General features: G+C 42.6%; 1 protein-coding gene across 1 annotated transcript in view; it reads left to right on the top strand.

Annotated features, from left to right (window-relative positions):
* Positions 1 to 18,953, top strand: part of PRKCH (protein kinase C eta) — a 177,106-nt gene extending 158,153 nt beyond the window's left edge. The window contains exons 13-14 of the mRNA XM_048855735.2: positions 13,494 to 13,637; positions 15,519 to 18,953. Of these exons, the coding sequence (XP_048711692.1) occupies positions 13,494 to 13,637; positions 15,519 to 15,665 (291 nt within the window). The 3' untranslated portion in view covers positions 15,666 to 18,953. The remainder of the gene's footprint in view (positions 1 to 13,493; positions 13,638 to 15,518) is intronic.
* Positions 18,954 to 24,268: the final 5,315 nt, after the last annotated feature.

The raw sequence follows: 24,268 nt of genomic DNA, 5'->3' as shown, positions 1-24,268 counted from the left end.
TCCATCGGCCAACCTCCTCACCCTGGTTTTATAGATGTCCACTTTAGCCAGGGCCAGGAGGAGGTTGACCAGGAGGTCCCGCGACTTAGTGGGGCCACGGACAGGGAGTGCATAGATAAGGAGGTGAGGAGAAAAGTGCAACCAAAACCTTAACAAAATATTCGTGAGGAGCCGGAATAGGGGCTGCAACCTGGCGCACTCCAGATAGATGTGCGGCAGGGTTTCCCTCACGCCGCAAAAGGGGCAGGTGTCCGGGATTGGGGTGAACTGCGCCAAGTACATGCCCGTGCTCACGGCCCCGTGAAGGAGCCGCCAACTGATATCCCCGGCGGGCCTCGGGACTAAGGTGGAATAGAGGCTGGCCCACCGGGGCTCCTCACCCTCTAGAGGTGGCAGGAGGTCCCGCCACTTTGTGCAAAGAGTCCTGTGGCACCTTACAGACTAACAGACGTATTGGAGCATAAGCTTTCGTGGGTGCATACCCACTTTGTGGGATGCATGTAGTGGAAATTTCCAGAGGCAGGTATAAATATGCAAGCAAGAATCAGGCTAGGGATAACGAGGTTAGTTCAATCAGGGAGGATGAGGCCCTCTTCTAGCAGTTGAGGTGTGAATACCAAGGGAGGAAAAACTGCTTTTGTCGTTGGCGAGCCAGTCACAGTCTTTGTTTAACCTTGAGTTGATGGTGTCAAATTAGCAAATGAACTGAAGCTCAGCAGTTTCTCTTTGAAGTCTGGTCCTGAAGTTTTTTTGCTGCAGGATGGCTACCTTTGAATCTGCTCTTGTGTGTCCAGGGAGGTTGAAGTGTTCTCCTTCAGGTTTTTGTATATTCCATGACAACTCCAGTTGGGAGTTTGTCTCTCATGGGGCCTATCTGTGCTCTAGTTCTTGGCCACTGGTGCACAAGATAGAGAAAGAGGGAATTGGGAGTTTCTTCTCCGGATGCAGTCAGTCATGGAGAATCTCCCCATAGTGCTCGAGAGCATGTAGAGAGACAACTGGATATAGTATCGCTCCAAACCGTATGACTTCAGGAGAGTGTCCGTTAGTGGCTGAGCTCCATCAGCTGGGATGTGTGTCCTGATCTAGTATATGAACACATGTCTGGAGGTCAAAGGCCCCTGCACTGACCCCAATGTGCCCTCTGAACCTGTTTTGAAGAGACTGAAGCTTTTTTAACAGCAACGGTTAAACATGGAACCAGGTGTCTGCTCCCACCCCGTGGCCCCAGAATAGTGTATTTTGGGATACTGACTGAGGCTTTCAATCCCACTCCAGAGGGACTTCTCATTCAGGGGCTCAAAGACAGGATTCCAATACCAAAGTACCCCCGAGTGGCAGGCCAGGGTGACTGGAGCAGATAAAAGCCCTGACATCTATCCCCAATCAATCAAGGCTCTGAAGTCTTTCAGAGTAGAGCACAAGGAAGGTCACTTAATTTTCAATAGAGAGAGAGAGTCTTGTGTGTAGAACTCCTAACAGCTACTTAAAAGTTTAATTGTTTATTATTATCACTATTGTTTGTGTTACAGTCCTGCCCAGTGGGCCCCAGTCATGATCAGGGCCCCATGATGCTGGGTGCTGTACATTCATACGAAGGCACAGTGCCTTCCTCTGCCTCCCCCAATTTTAATCTTATTAATCAAAAAAGCAGAGTACAATTTTCTGTAAAGAGTTGTCATTCCACTGTAGCCCATAAGAGCAAAAGATTTGAGGCTAGTTCAGAGCCACACATCCACCTTGTAACTGTTGGAGAGAAATGATCACACCAAATTTCCCAGAATGCCCTGCTGCCAGGGTGCCTCTGTTTGCATGTTGCTTTGAGGTGTGATTCAGCCGTCCTTACTTACACTGAGTAGTTCCACAGGTAATTTCACTGAAATCAGTGGGGCTACTCAGAGTTAGGTACTACTCAGGGTGCATAAGGATGGCAGAATCGAGCACTAAAGCAGCATGCTAAATAGGGGAACTCTGGTAGTGCAGTCTGGTCAATGCTTTGTGTGTTCATATAAATAACACCATAATTGCACCTTTTAATCAAACTCTAGTGCAGTGAACCAGTTTGTTTGTATAGATTAGGTAGAGAACAGTGTATAGAAAACAGGGGTTTTCCTAGTTTGCAGATGATACCAAGTAAGGAAGCACAAAAAATGGTGAGGCCCCCACAAAAATGCAATTAAAGCAGAGCTAAAATCATTTTAATCTCTTATGTGCTAAGTGCTAAATGTAATTCAGTCCAAGCAAATGGAGGATAATCGCTCCAAACTGAAGTGCTCAGAGACTGAATCTGTGCCAAATGAGCGTACCACAATCTGGCCAGAAACTAGATCTGAGAGATACTGAAAAAAATTCCCCTATGGCCCTCAGTGCAGGCAAGCAGCAGTAAAGAAAGCAATGAGAATGCAGGAGAAATAAACGATACATCCTAGGGGATGTCAACTTTACCAGCTATATTGGTTACACCTGGTGTAGGACAACCTTACGCTTGCTCATCAGCATACTTTTACAAAGGCCTTCCCGAGTCCATGAGGGAGAGCATGCAGTTATGAGCCTCAGTCTCGTCCCAATCAGCAACCTGAAACTGTCATTAGTTAGGAGAGATGGTGGGAGAGACCAGGGTTCTTGCAGTAAAAAGATTTTTTTTTTATGAAGCAGATTTTTGTAAAGAACATTATACGAGCAAACTGCTGCCAGTGCCAGGGGAGCAGAGAAACAAAATCCATAGGACTGAGCTCAGCTTTCTGCCTCAGCGCCCCCCCCCCCCCCGCCAATCTTAGGCCCAGTTTGGCCCCTGTGCAAGTCAGAGCAACCTTGTGACTGCTGTAACTTCTGCTGGCTGGTGTGCTCTCCAGCTGCACCCCAGAATGCATCCTACAGTGGACTGGAGTGTGCGAGGGGAGAACCAGGAGCTGGTGGCTTACAGCTGGCTATACCAGCAGAACCCAGAGAACACATGGAATGTTACCACAGTGCTCTCCCTTCTTTGCACTCATTGTCCATGGATCCAGCCCAAGTTCTTTGTATTAAGAACAAATAGAAGGCAGCAGCTAATCTGTTTTGCACACAGTGTCAGAACAAGCAGTGTGAACTTTTGTTTGTGCAATGAACCAGTTACTGTAAAATTTTAGACAAGAATTAAAGGGTAAAGAATGAACACTATGGTGGACACAACTGAAATCAAAGAGGAGCCATGATGAACTCATTGCTTCTCCTCAGAGTCAAGGAGCCTGGCTAACAAAAGCAGATATTAAAAATGCCTTCAAATATGCCAGTACATCATTCCCTTTGGCATCTTTTCTGAGTTGGCAGACCCAATAAATTCTGTCTTACAGTTAGATTGAGCTTTGGCTGTCAAAGCCACACTCAAATATTTGACTCGCTTTCTGAAGCTCCGTGCTGGATCCTTGTAAACAACTTTTGTTTACTTTTCATCTTGCGTTTCCTGAGCAGTTCTCCAGGTCTGACCTCAGAACCATCATTCTGGAATCGCTGTAGCTTCCCAGCTGAGGGAACTTCCAAAGGGATCACACTAAATATTCTCTCTTCTTCCAAGCCTACGAGAAACTCATCTACATTAATACATTATTAGTAGGGCTGTCAATTAATTGCAGTTAAATCATGTGATTAACTCAAAAAAATTAATTGCGATTTAAAAAATGAATCGCAATTAATCTCAGTTTTAATTGCACTGTTAAACAATAGAATACCAATTGAAATTTATTAAATATTTTGGATGTTTTTCTACATTTTCAAATACATTGATTTAAATTACAACCCTGAATACAAAGTGTACAGTGCTCACTTTATATTATTTTATTACAAATATTTGCATTGTAAAAATGATAAACAAAAGAAATAGTATTTTTCAATTCACATCAATTCACTGTAGTGCAATCTCTTTAACATGAAAGTGCAATTTACAAATGTAGATTTTTTTATTTGGTTATATAACTGCACTCAAAAACAAAACAATGTAAAACTTTATAGCCTACAAGTCCATTCAGTCCTACTTCTTGTTCAGCCAGTTGCTAAAGTTTGTTTACATTTACGGGAGTTAATGCTGCCTGCTTCTTATTTACAATGTCACCTGAAAGTGAGAACAGACGTACGCATGATGCTTTTGTAGCCAGCATTGCAAGGTATTTATGTGCCAAATATGCTGAACATTTGTATGCTCCTTCATACTTCAGCCACCATTCCAGAGGACATGCTTCCATGCTGATGACACTTGTTAAAAAAAAATGTGTTAATTAAAATAAGCACTGTACACTTTGTATTCTGTGTTGTAATTGAAATCAATATATTTGAAAATGTGGAAAACATTCAAAAATATTGTATAAATAGTATTCTATTGTTTAACAGTGCGATTAATCGTGCTTAAGTTTTTTAATTGCGTGATTAATTGCGATTAATATTTTTATTTTAGGCACCCAGGCCTAATTTTGGCCTAAGTCTATTCATTTTGTATTTGTGTTGATGGGAACATCTGAAAAAGTTGGGGGGAAGCAAGCAGATTCCAGTACAAGAAGTTAGTTTGAAACTAAACAATCAGTATTCTAACTTCACCTGGGGGCAGAGAGCCACCCTCTGGGACCAGATTCTCTGCTGTGTGAATGGGCAAAATTCCTTTGATGTCAATGAAGCTTTACCCATTTACAGCTGCAGAAAATGTGGCCCCAGATGTGTTGATCACTCACACTGCTTCCTCTTTCTACCCTGGTTTATTTTGAGTATCCATCTTCCTCAACAATCCTTACAGCAGAGTAATCTTCTTTGTTCTCTATAAAAAGAAAAGGAGTACTTGTGGCACCTTAGAGACTAACCAATTTATTTGAGCATGAGCTTTCGTGAGCTACAGCTCACTTCGCGGTTGGAATTGTCAGCCCCTCATCCAGTGGTCACATGATCATCTAGAGACCAAGCAGGAGTGAGACTAAACTTATCTCAATTTAATATCAGTGAAGTTAACCTCTGCAGCCCTGACAGTTTTATTCTTAGCACCAGGGGGCTATAGCACTAAAGCTTTTGCTAGTGCCATTGTGATAGCTGTTAAGTTTTATGCTCCATGTGGCTTTCGGGCAGAGCAGAGAGGAGTGATGTAGTCTTACCCATATCCCTTTTACTTCATAGCTGGAAAGGTGAAATAACCAAAAAATTTTCCCCCATTTTCAAAAATGCATTTCAAGTATATTTCTACTCCCTAGACCTAATGCTGCATTCTTTAGGCCTTGTCTACATAGGAGAATTTACCTTGATTCCTGCCATCAGTAGCCAGAACCCCAACACAGACAGGCAAAGCTGTTATTTGCATCAGTGGAGCTCACCCCTGCTTAAACCTATGGTAAACTGCCTGGCAGGAATCACAGCTTATAGCAATTTACCACACTGCACAAGGGGCCAAGCAGCAGTGCTGATAGCTGTAATCGGGGCAAATCCTCAATGTAGAAGAGAGTTGACATTTTCAAAAGTGCCTCACTGACTTGGAAGTCTAAATCCTATTTTCAAAAATGACTTCAGGACTTAGGAGCCTAATTGTCAGTGACAGTCAGTGGAACCTGAATCACTTTTGAAAATGGGATTACGGCTTCTGAGCCATTTAGACACTTTTGGAAGTTATACTCCTGGTCTGATTCAGGTAGCACTCTCGTGGAATGTAATGGGAGTCTTGTCCAAGAAAGACGCTCAGGACCGAGCCCTGTAAGAGCTGCTAATGAAGTGCTCCTATGCTATGTGACAGGTTTCAGAGTAGCAGCCGTGTTTGTATTCGCAAAAAGAAAAGGAGTACTTGTGGCACCTTAGAGACTAACAAATTTATTTGAGCATAAGCTTTCATGAGCTACAGCTGATGCATCTGATGAAGTGAGCTGTAGCTCACGAAAGCTTATGCTCAAATAAATTTGTTAGTCTCTAAGGTGCCACAAGTCCTCCTTTTCTTTATGCTGTGTGAGTGCCTCCTGACTTCACGTCATTAACAAATGTAGAGCCATCTTTCTTCCCCTTCGTTTAGGGGCTGCTAAAGGCTAATGAAATCATATATTGTTGGTTTGGTTTGCTTACATAATAGTCAAACCACGTTTGCTGCAAGTCCAGTGTTCAGTCACAAGATTCATGAAGGGAAGCCTTAATTAGAGTAATTGCTCTATTTATATAACAATTCCCCTTTGTCTAAAATCAGATAGATCTTTGAGAAACCCCGTTTCCTTTAAAGTTAATTTCTGTTTTGTTGTTTCAGGCCACTCTTCTTAATGAGCCTGAGATCCTGGAAAGCCCATTCTGTCTCATTCCCAAGGGAGCTGCATTTTGGTTCCATTTGTCTAGTGCACTCTTGCTTTTCCTTTTTGCGTTTATCATAGTTCACTAACCACAAGAGGGAAACGCTAAGAAAAAGTAAAAGGAAATATTGCTTTTGCTTAACATCTTGAAGGCAAGAGTTGGATTGGGATGGTTTGGCTTAGTGTCCATTTGAGGGAGGTTTGTCTTGTGGTTAAGAGAGGTGGGTTGGGACTCAGGAGATCTGTCATCGGCTCTGCCACAGACTCTCTGTGTCTCTCTGGGCTGGTCACTTAACTTCTCTCTGCTTCAGTTCCCCATCTGTAAAATGGGGATAATAACACTTCATTAAATACTTACCTTCTGCGTCTCCTTCGCCTGTTTAGATCCTAAGCTCCTCGGAGCTTCGGTTGTGTCTTACTAAGTGTACGTAAACAGCCTAACTTAATGACCTGAGTTGTGACAGCTACGTACTACTGTAGTACAAGTAGTAATAATTATTGCTAGTAGAATCCAACTGTTGTGGCTAAAGAAGTCATTTTCATTGCTCACCCATCCAGATTCCTGAGGTGCTTTTCCTCTCACCCCTCGTGTTTGGATTTTTTTATTTTATTTTATTTTTTTTAACATTTCCCCCCACTAAGAAGTAGCCTACTCAACACAATATTGTGTGTGAAACTAATCAACACTGCTATAAATAAATACAAAATAGATATGTTAAAATAATGCTGAGCATGTGTGTGTGATCATTATATATAACTCTAAAAAGCAAGGAAATTATTATTAGAAACTTGGTTTGTACAAATATTTCTGCACATTCTCAAGTCTCTAGACAAGTTTATAAAGCCATGGTTCTTTATAAATCAGTTGCAGTGCTCTGGGGCAAGCAATGTACAGAATAGTCCACCTGTCTACAGATTTAACTCTTGTGGGTGAAAAAATATTTTCCCAGTGGTGAGCTCCCTTATGCCTACAATCTCTGTTGTAGCTTCGCTGGCAGACTAATCTTCCACTCTTAACTGTATGGAGTGATTCATTACATGTTCTTTCAGTAAATATGTATCAACAATCCCATGGAGGTCAGGTGTTCTGGCTCAATGTGCTGTTTTTGGCTGACGTGCCTCTGAGAGGTTCAGATGAGGTCAGGCTCAAAATAACTGTGAGTTTACAGCTTTACAAACCCATGTAGACAGAGGAGTCTAGGCCATTGATTTCAATGGAAGCAGGATCAAGTGACTTATATGATTTTTAACCTGTTTTGCTTTTGCTAAGGGCTGTCTCATTCTTTCTATGTAACTCTTTGATGGGCAGTTTGTAGATAGAGCTGGGGAAAGAGGCAGATACTCGTATTAGTTGTCTAGATATTGGTGCAAAATACAGATTCTGATTAAGTACTAAAAGACATTTTCCGAGAGAAACCTTTCACCTGTGAATCATCTCCCATTACCTGCCAAAACACAATAGAGTTGGACCTGGAAGGCCCTGTAGGTCTTTCAGACCTGGGCCTGATTATGAATATATATTAGGATAAGTCTTGGTTCTCTCTGGATTCTAAGTGGGGCCAAGACTTTCCTCTTCCAGAGTTTATCATTTCCCAGTACAATCCTAGAGGCCAGGCCCTGGATTTTTTAAATGTCCTTATGTGTTTTCCCTTGCCCTATTCATGTTTCATCTGGTATCCAGAAGCCCTCAGAGCTCTCTGGTGGCCTAGAATGGCATGCTGCAATACCCGTCCTGCCACTGACTAGTGAGGAAGGTGTTGGCTAAACTTTTTGAGCCATTGGCACAGGCTTCAATCTCCCATAATGTCACATAAACACTTTGGAGAGGAAGGTTGGTCTTGGTGGTTAAGGCATTGGATTGCAACTCCGGAGAGCTGGGTTGAATTCCCTGCTCTGCCACAGACTTGCTCTGTGACCTTGAGCCACTTATGCCTCAGTTACCCATCAGTAAAATGGAGATAATCCTTTTTTTTTCATCCACTTTTTGTCTGTCCTGTCTATTTAGGGGCTGTCTTTTACTGTGTATATGTATAGCACGTAGCATACTGAGTCCCTGCTATTAGGCCTCTAGATGCTACCGTAATACAAAGAATAAATAATACAAACATTTTTACTGAGGTTCTAAGCTGCCTAGGGGGTTTCATAGATTTTTAAGGCCAGGAGAGACCATCATAATCATCTGTCTGACCTCCTGCCTTATAATTTCAGCCAGTGAATCCTGCGTGAACCCCATTACTTTGGGCTGAATTAGAGCATATCTTTTAGATTATTAAATTTAATGAGAATCGGGCATCCAAATCCCTTAGGTGGCTTTGAACATTTCAGCCTTTAATTTGAAGTGCATCATATGATACAATATGTAACTACATTATGGGACAAAGTATTAAAATTGACACAAGTAGTAAGAGGCGCTGTTCGCGTTCTGTTTTTCCTGGGACTCAGTTGCCAGATACCTACTCGATGATGTTAAACCCAACCATTTCCCACATAAAGCATGTCGACTCTATCCAGACCCACCATTTCCAGAAAGCACGGTAAGATTTCATGTTCTGAAAGACTAGAAATGGCAAACAGCAGGGTGTTTGTGACAGCCCCTGGGTCACAGAGGCATGAGGCCAGCACATCAGCCTATGTAATAGAGTAGGATGTTCTGGGGTGTCATGACTATAGTAACAGTTTACAGGTACTGTATAATGGCATCTAAGGGCTAGAATTTCAGAATGATAAATCACACATACTGAGTGGCATTTGCATGCAAAATGCCTCAGTACCGTGTAAAAGAAGTCAGTCAGAGATGGATGCAGTTATGTGGGATGATAATAAATGTGCCTGTCCTTTCAAATTGTATCCTGCCTGTTTTAAAACAGAATCTTTTGGGCCTGATTCTCATTTAATAAAGCCCTTTGCTATCACTCTGGTCATGTAAAGGCGCCTTTGGAACATTTACTTATTTACACTCACTATTAAGGCCCCACTACTCTGCCAAAGTGGTGTAAAGGGGCCTTACTGTAAATGAGGTAGAGGCCCTTCATTTTTTAGAGAGACATAAAGATAATTGTTCAGGCTTCTGCTTTATCACTTGAGCCCCAATGCCTGTGCACACTGAACACTCACACTTCCAAAACCAGACCAACTGCAGAACAGGACTGAATTTATACGTAAAATATGAAGCACGGGAGAAGGAGGCTCTTTGATCAGGGATCCAGTGGTTCAAATAATTTCCCTTCTGAAACAGGGATCACTTCAAAAGGATTTTCGCAGCAGCCCAGCTATGAGCTTGGCAGTAATTATGCATCTTCCCAGAACTGCCCCAGGGGGCAGGCAGTCAGAAGTGCGTTCCATAAGTGAGCAAATGGGAAAGGCTGATTCCCTTCCTCCCTCCTTTGGATACCAAAAACCAGACACATTTGGGGTTGAGATACCTTGTGTCAGCTATAATTTCCTGAGGAGGTGCAGGAGGTCTACTGTGCTAATCAGAGCCAGCTAACCGAACCAGAACAATTGGGTGGACTTGATTTGTTGCACTGGATGCCTTTGCTTGATGCAGTTTTGGTATAATGCTGAATAAAACAAGACATTGAGAATGTAAACACACTCCTACTTCCCAGGGCTCTGGATTGGTTTTGTGAATGGACAGAACCATTCAGATTTTTTTGGTTGCATGGCTTGAACCTAAATGTACCAACCCTTTAGAACATAAGAATGGCCATACTAGATCAAACCAAAGGTCCATCTAGCCCAGAATCCTGTCTTCCGACAGCGATCAATGCCAAGTGCCCCAGAGGGAATGAACAGAACAGATAATCAAGTGATCCATCCCCAGTCACCTGTTCCCAGCTTCTGGCAAACAGAGGCTAGGCACACCATCCCTGCCCATCCCGACTAATATCCACTGATGGACCTATCCTCTATGAGACTTTGCTGAGATTTGAAAATTTTTGTTATTTTTCATTCTAAGCAGAGGCAGCATAGCGTAGTGAATAGGTACTGGGCTGGGAGTCAGGAGACCTGGGCTCTATTTCCAGCTGCTGTGTGACCTTGGATAAGTTGCTTCATCTAGATGTGCCTCCATTTCTCCTTCCCCTCCTTTGTCTTGCCTATTTAATCTAAGTTCTTTTGGGAAAATACTGGCTTGTACTATGTGTTTGTACAGGGCCTAGCACAATGGGATCCAACCATGGTAGGGGCCTCTAAGAACCACTGTAATACAAATAAGAAAGAAAAGGAGTACTTGTGGCACCTTAGAGACTAACCAATTTATTTGAGCATGAGCTTTCGTGAGCTCATGCTCAAATAAATTGGTTAGTCTCTAAGGTGCCACAAGTACTCCTTTTCTTTTTGCGAATACAGACTAACACGGCTGTTACTCTGAAATAAGAAAGAGTAATTTTTACTTTCTCTCTGAGTCCAGAAGTGGGTTTGCTGAAACAGTAGGAGAGAGGTTCTCATCTCTCCAGCATGACCGGAAGCAAAAGCACAGGGAATCTCACAAGCGAATCTGTTATCATGTGATTTCCAGCCACACTTGCAAACCTAAGAAGTTCATATAAAGACTCTGAAAGGGTTTTGCTTTGCCCCTCACTGATTTGTATATGGATTGGAATCTGAGCTGTCATGGAAGATCTTACAGAGAAATAGATCAAGGGGAATCCACTAATCCCAAATCAGAGTGTTTTGGGGATGTGTACTTCCCTTGGATTGTGCTGGCAGAGAGGAACAAAAGCAGGTAGACTAGGAGGGGGGTTCATAGGAGTAAACAGCCCCTCCACTGCATTTTGTCCCCACCCAGGAGATACCACATAGCTGGAACTTTGTGGTAAAAAAGGGGCACACTTAAGGCACAGCCACAGAGCAGTTGCTTTGCATGGTGCAGTCACCTGTGAATCCAGATTATCAGCTGCAGTAAACGGCATTAGCTTCCCTTCTGCACCTTCAGACAGGGTTGGTGGAAAACGGACATAGGATGGGAGAGCCAGTGACAGCATATGGAAGCCATGCTGCCAAGAAAGGAGGTTGGGAGGTCAGAGAGCTCCATACAGGAGCTAGCTCCCTGTGCTGGTGGCCTGAAGTCTAACAGGGTGGTGGTTGGTCTGTTTGTGGAGCTGAGGGTCCTATAGGCTTCCCAGGCTTGAAAAATCGCCCATGCACACTTGCATGAGGTCAGAAAGCCCCTCCCATTCAGGGGGGAAATTTGGAGGAAACTCCTCAAGGTGAATCTTGCAGAATTTCCAGTGTTCTCTGTCCCCTCTCATGGGTCTGTCCAGGGGAGGGAATGACTGGGCCTTTTAATAACTCCTCTTCGAGGAATTTCAGCCTTCTGAAAGGTTCTTCCAGTCAGATTCAAGAAGATTTCTCAAAGCTCCTCCTGCCCATTTTAATGTTTTCATTGCCGAGGATGCAGTAGACTTAAAATTCCATCAACAGTGACTGGTGTGACTGGCGCAGTATTTACTGAATTTAATGCTCTTTCCTCCTCAAGAAACTCATCTGGACAACGCAGCCAACGATCCTGATTTTCCTTTCTGCTGCCATTTCAGCTGGCCCCGCAAATTGAAGTGGCTGGTTTTTTCCAATCAAATTGAACTGGATTTCTCTTACTCTAGTGAATCAAATGTTTGTAGTGGCGGGGTGGAATTTTCATTTGGTTTCTTCAGTCTTTTAAAAAATTAGGTCCTGAAGTTTAAAAACAAAACAAAATATTCCTCGTATGAGAAAAGACTTCCAAACTGCTTGAAAATGCATTCTCACTTGAGTATTATTTCCAGAATCTGAAAGATACAAGCCATATCCCTCTCACACCAGTACTGAACCAGTTAGATGAGCCATAGCTTTTATTATTACTTTCTTCCAGATCAGAACCCCTAGCTGAAGTTTGATGCTGCTATACGGAGGTTTCTTTCCTCTCGTAGCAGAGGTGGGAGAGTCTTCCTATGGGTTTCACACACACACCTCTGTGAATTCATATGTTCAGTTTTCTTTGGATTGCCGCTTCCTTCTTAATGATCTGTGACATTCAAACCCTTCCTCATTCTCCTCAGCCGTCTCTGATTTCTGAGAGACTTCAAGAAGAACGTGGCAGGTTTCTGGCTTCACTTCAGCAGGCTGAGGTTTCGGAAAAAGGCACAGTTAAAAACTGACTCTAATCCAAAGCCCAGGCAGCTGGCAAATACCAACCTTATAAAGAGCTTTTGTTCTTGAAAAAGAAAACCCGCAAAACAATGTGCAATGTCTATAGTGCTGCAGATGATGCACTTTAACTTTCTTTTATTATCATGATAACCAAGGATGTATCTGAAATAGAAGATTTCAGAGTAGCAGCCGTGTTAGTCTGTATCCGCAAAAAGAACAGGAGTACTTGTGGCACCTTCGAGACTAACAAATTTATTAGAACATAAGCTTTCGTGAGCTGCAGCTCACTTCATCGGATGCATAGAATGGAACATTTAGTAAGATTATATATATATACACACACAGATAAGTTAGAATTTACCATACAAACTGTGAGAGGCTAATTAGTTGAGATGAGCTGCTATTAGCAGGAAAAAAAAACTTCTATAGTGATAATCGAGCTGGCCCATTTAGACAGTTGACAAGAAGGTGTGAGGATACTTAACTTAAGGAAATAGATTCAATATGTGTAATGACCCAGCCACTCCCAGTCTCTATTCATGGTATCTCATTTGCATATTAATTCAAGCTCAGCAGTTTCTCGTTGGAGTCTGTTTTTGAAGCTTTTCTGTTGCAAAATTGCCACCCTTAAATCTTTTACTGAGTGGCCACAGAGGTTGAAGTGTTCTCCTACTGGTTTTTGAATGTTATGATTCCTGATGTCAGATTTGTGTCCATTTATTCTTCTGCGTGGAGACGTATGTCTTACTGTATGTTCCATTCTATGCATCCGATGAAGTGGGCTGTAGTCCACGAAAGCTTATGCTCTGATAAATTTGTTAGTCTCTAAGGTGCCACAAGTCCTCCTGTTCTTTTTTATGGAATAGAAGTGGCCAAGGACATAAATATACCCATGTTTCCTCCCTAAAAGAGGAGTCAGGATCCCTGCATGTTCTTCCAGTGTAACGAAGGTGGAAAGTCTGGCCAGCAAAGTCGGCTCAACAAGAAAGCTGAGGACCGGTGTTTGTGTGATTGCTAGTAATAGGTGTCTCCCCTGTCTCCTTGCTGGGTGTGAGTAAAGGACTAACCAGGTTCATTTATTTTGCTCTGCAGTTTATGACCAAGAACCCCAACTCACGCCTGGGCAGCCTGGCTCAGGGTGGGGAGAACACTATCCTGAGGCACCCCTACTTTAAAGGGTTGGACTGGGACCTGCTGAACCAGCGCCAGATGGAACCACCCTTCAGGCCAAGAATTGTGAGTGATGGAGTCTCTTGCTCGCTCCCTCCTTTTGCTGAATTATCTCCCTACCTGTATAACTACTGGGGAGAAGGATGCAGTGGAAGGGCGGCTTTGTGATTAAGGCACTGGACTGGGACTTAGGAGAAGTGGGCTCAATTCACAGTTCTGCCACAGACTCCCTGTGTGATGCTGGTCAAGTCACTTAATCTGCCTGGGACAGAAAGATACCTAAGCATCTAAAGACACATTTTCAGAAGAGCCTAAGTAGATTAGGCACCTAACTCCCCTCTGTGCTTTAATTCCCTTGTACAAAATGTGGGGTAATAATCCTTCCCTTCTCCCAATTTAGCCCTGCCTTGTCTATTGAGACAGTGAGCTGTCCAGGGCAGGGGATGTCTCTCACTGAGTATTTGTACAGTGCCCAGCCCAGTGGTGCAGTGATCCGTGCTGGGGCCTCTGGGTGCTACTGTAATGCCATTGAATAGTTACGATGACGGGGAGCACAGAGTGCTGGTCTCTCTGTCCCATGATACCATACTGCCCCACGGATGCTCCTCGTGATGCTTTCACGCTCATTCTCTCTCGTTAGCTTCCTATGGCACCACTGCCTTTTAAATTCCCTTTTGGGGCCTGATCCTCAGGGCTGCTGAGCTCCTTTATCTCACATTGCAGTTAGTGGGCCCCCTCCTGTTCAAATCCCAGTGAGTTCAGTGCATGCAGAATCAGGCCCAGTGGTCCTTGCAGGTGCTCAGTACTTTTCAGGATCAGGCTCTTTATGTTCTGCCTTTTCTTTCATCTGAATCCAAATCTTCCTGGGACCAGGGTCTTCCCCAGTCTTAATGTTGGGACCGTGGCCCAGCCGTCCCTGGTACTTGGCCTTTGCTTTGGCTAATGAGGAGTTCGGACTTCAGAACCAAGCTTTCTATTGCCATCCAGAGACCTGTGTGTCTGCTGAGCTTGCAAATCTTTTGGGTTGTGCAAGGTTTGTGAGACTTGTCAAGGAAACCATAAGGGTGGGATTTTCCAAGGCTCTCAGCCCTGCCCTTCTCAGCCCCCCGGAAATCAGTGGTAAAATGCCCTTTTGAGACACAGCTGGGAGCAGAGTTGAGCCAATGCTGAGTATGTTTGAAAATCCCATTCTAAAGGTACACATGTTCTTGCACAGTGTAAAGTGATCATTCCACCAGGTCCAGTGAATTCCCTTGCTAGAGTGGATCTGGAAAAATAAACTCTTGTGATGATAAAACTTCTCCTTGCTGTTCCGGGGGGCAGGCAAAATCAGTGTTGTGTCAAAATGTACCATAAGCCAACTTTGGGGTCTCTATTGAAAACAATCATACTTTGTACTGGGTGGGTAGGAATCTGGCACCTGGAGACAGGGTGTTTGTTCCTCCTGTGGCATTACTAATTCATTATTGTACAAGTATAATGGCTTTTGAACAAAGGAGAAGATCCCCCAACTAGGCCATTTCAGACACTGCACAGATAAGCAAAGACTGTGTAGATTCAGCTAATTGGAAACAGTGTGTATAATTACTGTGAATGGCTGGGCCTGTGCAATCTGACACTTAAACAAAGTAAGGGATTACTGCTCCATGGGGTCTGCCATTCAGCAGCAGTGCAGGCAAAACTCCAGCTGATGTCAACTAAGTCAGCGAGGGGTTTGCCAGCAAAAGGCCTACGGAGGCTTACAAAGGACAGGCTTTAAAGGGCTAAGCAGGGCCATGCAGCATCTTACAGGGTGCAGCCCAAAGTGAGTTACAGAATAGCTGAGCACTCCATGGAGGCAGTCACGCATCTCATTCAAGACCAGAAAAAGTTACAAACAAAGAGAATAGAAAAGTGATGGTGCAAGTTTTTGACCTCTCCTCTTTTTGTCTTTTTTTTGTTTGGCAGAAATGCAGCGAAGATGTTAGTAATTTTGATCCTGATTTTATAAAAGAAGAACCAGCTCTAACCCCCATTGAAGAAGGGATTATCGCAATGATTAACCAAGAAGAATTTAGAAACTTTTCATACACTGATCCAGAATTACAGCCATAGCCACATGGAAGGTTGTGCAAGGTGGTGATAGCATCTGATGGAAGAAGTGAAAATTGATTTACCAGGAGTTTCATTCTCAAGGAATACACTGAAACAGCCTTATATTATGCAACAGCACCAACAACAAAGTTACCTTAATGTGAAATTAAAAAAAAAAACAACAAAACCTCTAGGATTTGTGCAACTCTGATATCAAATATTTATAGGGCTGGAATAAACATGGTACAGTATCATAAATAGTCAATGCAGACTATTAATGCTGAGCTATGTGGTTCAGCACAGATCTGACTAGTTGCAATTTGCAATGAGTTTGGGGAGTTGGTGTGAGCATGAAATGAGCAGAGTTTTGCAGCTCTGAGCCAAACAGACATTTTACAATACCGACCTCTGCAAGACTCAGCTTTGAGGGATCCAGCACTGCCCCCTCTTTGGAAACATAGGAAAGAACCAGCAACCACTGGGCTCCTTGAGCAAGATGATGTATGTGGCGCTACCTGTTTCTGGAGTATTTATTTCTATCCTAAGGACAAATGGCTCTTTGAACCTGTTTTGGGCTTCCATGTCAAATATTTTACTGTGCAGACTATCAAAAAAGTGTCACCCCTACCTGTTCTTCCAAATCGGAGTGAAGCCACTTGTAACTCAGCGTTTTAGTATGTGTGTGATATGAAAAGTTTTAGCATTTGCATTCTGTGAAATGCCTTTTTGCATCATGCACTCTCGATGCTCCTTTCTTTCTCTGCATACCAGCTGTTTTCAACTAAAATATTGTGTGTGAAACCTTGCCATTTACTTAGATTTTATTTAATTATGTTATACGGAGCCCCTTTTGCGAGTTCCCTGGCTCATTAAAACTTTGATGGAAAATGGTAGCTCTTAAATTATTCATAGTGTTGTTGTGACGGGAGCTGCAAAGCTGGCAAGCTGTTTGAAAGCAGAATTGTCAAATAATAAGCAACGACATAAAAGGACAACACTCTCCCCATTAGAAGGATAAACCTTTGCTAAGATTCAAGGAGAGAGGTGACCTAGTTTGGTTTTATTCAGAAGGGATGCCTTATCAATTGTAGCCTTAAGCACGTGAGCCATAGTCAAGTTGGTACAATGCTGAAAGCAGCTTCTAGACACCAGTCACTCCAGTAGGAGATTCAGATGTGCTTTACCTTCACTTCTGGAAAGCGGACATATCATATGTCCGTTTCCAATGCTGCCTTCTTTAGCCAATGCTAAGCTTCAGCCTGCATGTCAGGATTAGAACCATTTTTTCCTGAGGATTTGACTACCTCCTGGGCAGATACCAATTTGTGGGAAGAGGAGGTGGGTTTTAAACAGTTTGCAAAGCTATTTTGTATCACAGGTCACAAGATTAATCTGAAAAAGGGTGGTCTGGGAAGACTGTCCATGTTCTCACGTCTGGTCTACACACTGACAATATACCTGCAAAACTCTGTTGGTTAGGGGGGTGATTTATTTTATTATATTTATTTTTCTTACTCATAGAGTTGAATGCATGCAAGCCCGAGTATGGATGCAGTTCTACCAGTATAAAGTCCGTGCGTATATTGGTATAGTTTATTTCTGTTCCTATACAGGAATAAATTTTATACTGCTGTAAGCACTTGTATACCACTGTAACTGCATCCATACTTGGGGGCTGCACTACTTTAATTATGCTGGGCTAGTTAAAGTGGTACAAGTTGTGTATGTAGACAAGACGTTACAGTCCAATCCAAAGCCTATGGAAGTCAAATGGTATCCTTTCTTTGACCTCCGTGGTCTTTGGATCAGGCCACACCCACCACAGCAGCATCTGAGCACTGGTAAAAACGGAGATTCTCTCTTTAACAAGCAATAAGCACGTGGTGGGCAACAAATGAATAAAAATGATCATTAGAAAAACCTTACTTTCAGCACTGGAAGGAGTGCTTCAGCAGGCAAATTCTCCATGGGTAAGCCCCTTTGGCAGTTAGTCCCACTGGAGATAATTGTAGAGTAGCCTCCTGGGGATACCTGTGCCATGAAGGTGATTTGTGATATGCCTCCTTCACCAGATGGCTGGTATCATCCCTCTCACTTTTATTGGTAGTGTTGCTCCTCTGAACATCCATGGGCCTCATGGGATGCCATTCTTGAATCCCTCCTCAGGAGTTAGAGCTGCCAAATCACCCATAAACATTAAATCTTACTGTTGCATCACCCTGCTAACCGGACTCCTGTTACATCAATGGTTACATCATTGATTGCAAGATGAATGTGGAAAACCCAACTTTTAAGACTTTTATTGATGTACCCCCAAGGATCCATATTGGGAGTGAATCCAAGGAACAGGCCATTGTGACATGTTTTCTGATTTACATTTCACAAAAATCTCTGCTAGAAAGTAGGGAGTAGGAGTATCTCTAATTGCACGTAACACCATCCTGAAGGGAGCCCAGCAGGAAAAAATCTCCCCTTGTACAGCCAATTTCTGATTGGTCATTCACCAGCGGTAACGTTTTTGGACGGGTGAGTAAAATGTCAGGGGTGAAGTCCTGGCCCCATGGAAGTCAATGGCAATTTTGCCATTGATGTTATTGGCCCCAGCAGTTCACCCCATAGGTCCTTTTACATTATCCTTATCATTGTAAAAGCATGTGCATGCAGATCTCTTGCCTGGGCTGAAAATTCAATGGTAATTTGCAATTCTGCTGTGCAGTGTAAAATAATCATACTGGTTTTCACAATTCAGAATAACCATTCATCTCTGCTGTCTTCCTGGAGCTAGAATGGCAAACATAATGATTTAGCTGCCATAGTCAGCAGATGCTGAATCAGCGCAATTGGCCAGGTTCCTTGAATTCTGTCATTCTTTTAGAAGGAATTGATATTTCGCTTTCACTCCTTCAAGACCATGATGGCTGTAGAATGAATATCAGTTCATTAGAAAGTATCCAGGCAATAATTTTGGTTTTTGCAAAAGCAGATCTAGCATTTAGGCTGTTGTTGAATATACAGCTAAAGGTTGATTTTTAAAACAAAGCGTCCATACGGAGAAGCTCCTGCATGAGTTCCTCTGCCAATTATTTTGACAGCATGACCAGCTTGGGTGGATATGATTAGACAGTTTTAGTATATTAATTTTAGACCATGCATTAAACTAGCAGCCACTGGTTTCCAAAGATTAAAGTACAGAGAGCTTGTATTCACTCCAGTATGAAAATTGGCCATGGAACAAATTATTATTAAGCAACTTTGCCCTAAAAAGGTAAATGCAGGCTTTTTAATACTTGCATTAAAAAGAAAAGTCTCTTTGATGTCTCAGCTCTGAATTCTTGTTATGGACTATCCTTTCATTTTCAAAGATGCAGGAGATTTAGCCATAAAATTCAATGGGCTAAATCTCATACAAGGCCTTTGAAAGTTTAGGGGAAGATGCAATTCAAAGAAGGCAGATGGCTCAAGATATATGACAAGTAGGCTATCAAAGGAATCGTTTTTAATGCAATGGCTTGGCAGGCAATGAAAAAACATTGTCAATAGCCTCAAAATATTTCTAGGAATTTAATTTTAAAATAAAATTTAGCAATTGTATAAAGATGCTTTGCGTAAGTTATAAAATGCCACATCGTGTTTTCACTCATTTTCGAACTGTAGCACAAGCAATGGCTGCATACAGTTGATGTTGTCTAAGCATTTCTGCCCTAATCTCCTCATTACCTTCCATACCTTTCAACTTCCAGGATGAAATTTTCCATATCTTTTTTCAAGCTTGAGAACAAGGGGATGGGCAAGGAGTAAAGTTCACTTTTCCCATTGCAAAATATCTCAAACTAAGCAATTTGAATTGCAAAGCCCTTATAGCGTCAAAGTGCCTTTCACAGTATTGGCGATTCTTGCAATTGTATTGTGAGTCTTGCAATATTTGTTGTTTTATTTAAAGCCCCTGCTCTTGGAGTCATGGGATTAGGTGAGAACCTCAGGTTTTGTTTTTTACAAAAGTTTCTGGTCCTCATGGTTGCAGAGGAAAGCTGAAAAAATGTGACCCAGATATTCCCAAAAGACTCAGAAACCAGAAGATAAATAAAAAAAAAAACCTCAGAATGATTTTTTTTTAATTCTATGATTTTTTGAGCCAACCTCGTGATTTTGGGGGGGCTGGCTCATGCTTTTTGAACATCTGGGTGGGAAATACTGCTTTTGTTACCCTGGCAAAAATTCTGTTGATTTAGCTGAGTTATATGGGCTTGACAACTATAGTGCTGGTGGCACTGTAGTAAAAATATGGTGAACCCTGTCTCGTTTAGTGCAGGAGGACACAGGGACACAGTTAAGGGAGCTCAGAATTTTTGCAGGAAAGCAACTGCAAAGGATCCTTTCTCTTGCAAGGCTCAAAAGCTGCAGCTGCTGAAGAGTAAGAATGTGCCTGCAACGAGAAGGTCTGTTTTGTACCTTCTGCAACTTACACCCTCCACACTGTGAATGAGGCATGGGCTGCCTGCTGGTTGCTAAAGTACCTAACAGTGGATGAAGCAGAGAGTTTGTCAGTGACATCTTATCTGTTCTTGCTTGCCAGCCATGTAGGCTGACCAGATAGCAAGTGTCAAAAATCGGGACAGGAGGTGGGAGGTAATAGGTGCCTATGGGAGAAAAAGACCCAAAAATCAGGACTGTCCCTATAAAATCGGGACATCTGGTCACCCTACAGTCATGGCTTACTGGATGTTACAGTTACAGTGTTGTCAACTCTCGGGATCTGCAAGTTTCATGATATTTCTTCTTTTTCTTAGAGCCCCAGTTCCTGCAGTTGTGTAAATATAAGAATCTTTGCTTGCATTTTTAACAAAAACGCCATTTTCTAACCTTTCTGACTGAGTTAAAAATGGGACTCAAGTGCATCCTAAAGACTCTAAAGGCAGAAGACTAGTAAAAAGAAACCAAGATATGTTAGCCTAAAAACCATAAAAATTTAACCAAAAAATCTTATTTGAATGCTTGTGGTTGGTGATACTACAGTTACTAATGCACTCATTTTGCACTTACATCTCATTGCTGCTTAATTAAGTGTCCATGCCTTGGCGTATAGTTTTCTACATGAAGCAGCAGGCACCTCTTGCTGTTGGCATGTTCATACACAATGTGTTTCCATCACGGTGGCACACAAACCTGGTTTTATTTTTTGCATTGTATAACCAGGTTGTGCTGGTCCTTTAAGCAAAGCCCTGTTCCCAGTTCAGCCTGGAACCAGGGAACTGTGGGAGTTGTAATCTCCACGGTTGACAGGAATAAGAGCTGTCACATCAACAGATGCTAGGAGGGTGTGCAGCAGGATATAAGCAACCTGTTCGCTCAGTCCGAGAAGAGAGCAGGAAATGACCCAGAGCTCTGGGCCTTTCTTGTTGGGGCCCTGGAAGAAGCTTGAACTGTGCCCAACAAAAGAGAGAAGAGAAGCAGAAAAACTTGGTCAGATCTGATGTTTTGGGCCCCAAGGATGAAAAATTTCCAAAGCCCCTAAGTGGCTTAGGTGTGTACATTTCATTAAAGGTCAATGGGAATGAGTCATGTAGGAGCTTTGGAAAAATTCTACCCCAGGACTAGAGTTTGTGGAAGTGGGAGGGTGTGAGCTCCCCTTTGATTCCAAGGGACCAGCAGGGGGCCATTACAGTTATACCCTAGAGTGGAGAGAAGACTGTAACCCTGATTAAGAGAGAAGAGAAAGGAGAGAATGGAGATTTTCAAGCGGTTTAACCCTTTAATTTGGAGGTAAATTACCCAACCAGCAAAGTTTTCAGAGTAGCAGCCGTGTTAGTCATGCCTCCCCTGAAGCGAGCTGTAGCCCACGAAAGCTCATGCTCAAATAAATGTGTTAGTCTCTAAGGGGCCACAAGTCCTCCTTTTCTTTTTGCCAACCAGCAAAGCCACCTTCCTCAATTGTGCAATTTTGGGGCATCTAGTAAGGTGTTCTTAAATGATTCCCAATTATCATTTGTTGTCAGGTGACATGTGTGTTTTCTCTCGTGGGCTGTCCCACCTCTGCACAGACCTTGATAGTTCTATCCAGAAAAACCACAGACTCGGTTTGGTGGCGAAGGTGCTCAGCCAGGTTTATTGTCGACAAATCACGATCCTATTGCCCCATAAGTGCTACAGGCACACTAGCGCATGTATGCCTGTGATCAACGGACCAGCTCAGTCAGCAACAGGACTTTCTAATGTTGCCCCTTCTATGATTTCTCTTTTATACATTGATACAAACAAGTTACCGATTACACTCCTGACATGAAAACAACGAGGAGAACTTGTGGCACCGTTAGAGACTAACAAATTTATTTGAGCATAAGCTTTCATCAGGTTCATGCAGTGGAAAATACAGTAGGAAGATATATACAGAGAACATGAAAAAATGGGTGTTGCCATACCAACTCTAATGAGACTAATCAATTAAGGTGGGCTATTATCAGCAGGAGAAAAAAAACTTTTGTAGTGATAATCAGGATGGGCCATTTCCAGCAGTTGACAAGAAGATGTGAGTAACAGTAGGGGAAAAATTAGCATGGGGAAATAGTTCTTATTTTGTGTAATGACCATCCACTCCCAGTCTTTATTGAAGCCTAATTTAATGGTATCCAGTTTACGAATTAATTCCAGTTCTGCAGTTTCTCTTTGGAGTCTGTTTTTTTGTTGAATAATTGCGACTTTTAGGTCTGAAATGGAGTGACCAGGGCGGTTGAAGTGTTTTCCGACTGGTTTTTGAATATTATAATTCTTGACATCTGATTTGTGTGCATTTATTCTTTTGTGTAGAGATTGTCCGGTTTGGCCAATGTACATGGCAGAGGGGCATTGTTGGCACATGATGGCATATATCACACTGGTAGATGTGCAGGTGAACAAGCCTCTGATGGTGTGGCTGATGTGATTAGGCCCTATGATGGTGTCCCTTGAATAGATATGTGGACAGAGTTGGCAACGGGCTTTGTTGCAAGGATAGGTTCCTGGGTTAGTGTTTTTGTTGTGTGGCATGTGGTTGCTGGTGAGTATTTGCTTCAGGCTGGGGGGCTGTCTGTAAGCAAGGACTGACCTGTCTCCCAAGATCTGTGAGAGTGACGATCCTCTGACTTTTTCTCTCCCTGACTTTTGTGCCCAGTTCCATTCTTCCTTGAAACTGGGGTGCTGGTGTTCCCCAAAGGCTGCGGAAGGTTGTGACAGCAAATATCACGTTTGTTATTTGTGAGAGTGAGGGATTTGTGAGAGTGAGGGATCGTCCTTCAGGATAGGTTGTAGATCCTTGATGATGTGCTGGAGAGGTTTTAGTTGGGGGCTAAAGGTGACGGCTAGTGGTGTTCTGTTACTTTCTTTTTTGGGCCTGTCCTGTAGTAGGTGACTTCTGGGTACTTTTCTGACTCTGTCAATCTATTTCTTCACTTCAGCTACCAATGTGATATATGCCATCATGTGCCAGCAATGCCCCTCTGCCATGTACATTGGCCAAACCCGACAGTCTCTACACAAAAGAATAAATGCACACAAATCAGATGTCAAGATTTATAACATTCAAAAACCAGTCGGAGAATACTTCAACCTCCCTGGACACTCAATTTCAGACCTAAAAGTCGCAATTCTCCAACAAAAAAACTTCAAAAACAGACTTCAATGAGAAACTACAGAATTGGAATTAATTTGCAAACTGGACACCATTAAATTAGGCTTCAATAAAGACTGGGAGTGGATGGGTCATTACACAAAATAAAAACTATTTCCCCATGTTAATTTTTCCCCTACTGTTACTCACACCTTCTTGTCAACTGTTTGAAATGGGCCATCCTGATTATCACTACAAAAGTTTTTTTTCTCCTGCTGATAATAGCCCACCTTAATTGATTAGTCCGTTACAGTTGGTATGGCAACACTAATTTTTTCATGTTCTCTGTGTATACACATCTTCCTACCATATTTTCCACTGCATGCATCCGATGAAGTGGGTTTTAGCCTACGAAAGCTTATGCACAAATAAATTTATTAGTCTCTAAGGTGCCACAAGAACTCCTTGGTTTTTTCCCCCCTACTGTTACTCACACCTTCTTGTCAACTGTTTGAAATGGGCCATCCTGATTATCACTACAAAAGTTTTTTTCTCCTGCTGATAATAGCCCACCTTAATCAATGAGTCTCATCAAAGTTGGTATGGTAAGAAATCATTTTTTCACGTTCTTTGTATAAAAATATCTTCCTACTGTATTTTCCACTGCATGCATCTGATGAAGTGGGCATTAGCCCATGGAAGCTTATGCTCAAATAAATTTGTTAGTCTCTAAGGTGCTACAAGTACTCCTCATTGGTTTTGCTGATACATACTAACACAGCTACCACTCTGACTCCTGATGTGGTTAGTTACCAACCCTACACCTTGTACCTGCTGGTTGGAACAAAACATCCCCCTCTGTTATCCTGTCCTCCGATCCTTGTCTTACTCGGGGTCAGTGTGTTCCTGTACTATCTCCCAGGATTGTGTTTACATGAAGAGCCAGTACTTGGGAGAGCCTGTGTTTTGGCAAAGATTCAGCAAGTGTTGCTAAGTTCATATACTAGACTGTGAACTTGTAAGCAAGTGTCTGCTTTGTGACAGA

Source organism: Caretta caretta, chromosome 6 (assembly GCF_965140235.1).
Source record: "Caretta caretta isolate rCarCar2 chromosome 6, rCarCar1.hap1, whole genome shotgun sequence".
Taxonomy (NCBI): Eukaryota; Metazoa; Chordata; order Testudines; family Cheloniidae; genus Caretta; species Caretta caretta.
Note: the sequence above shows the minus strand (reverse complement) of the source record. Positions and strands in the feature narration are given on the sequence as shown.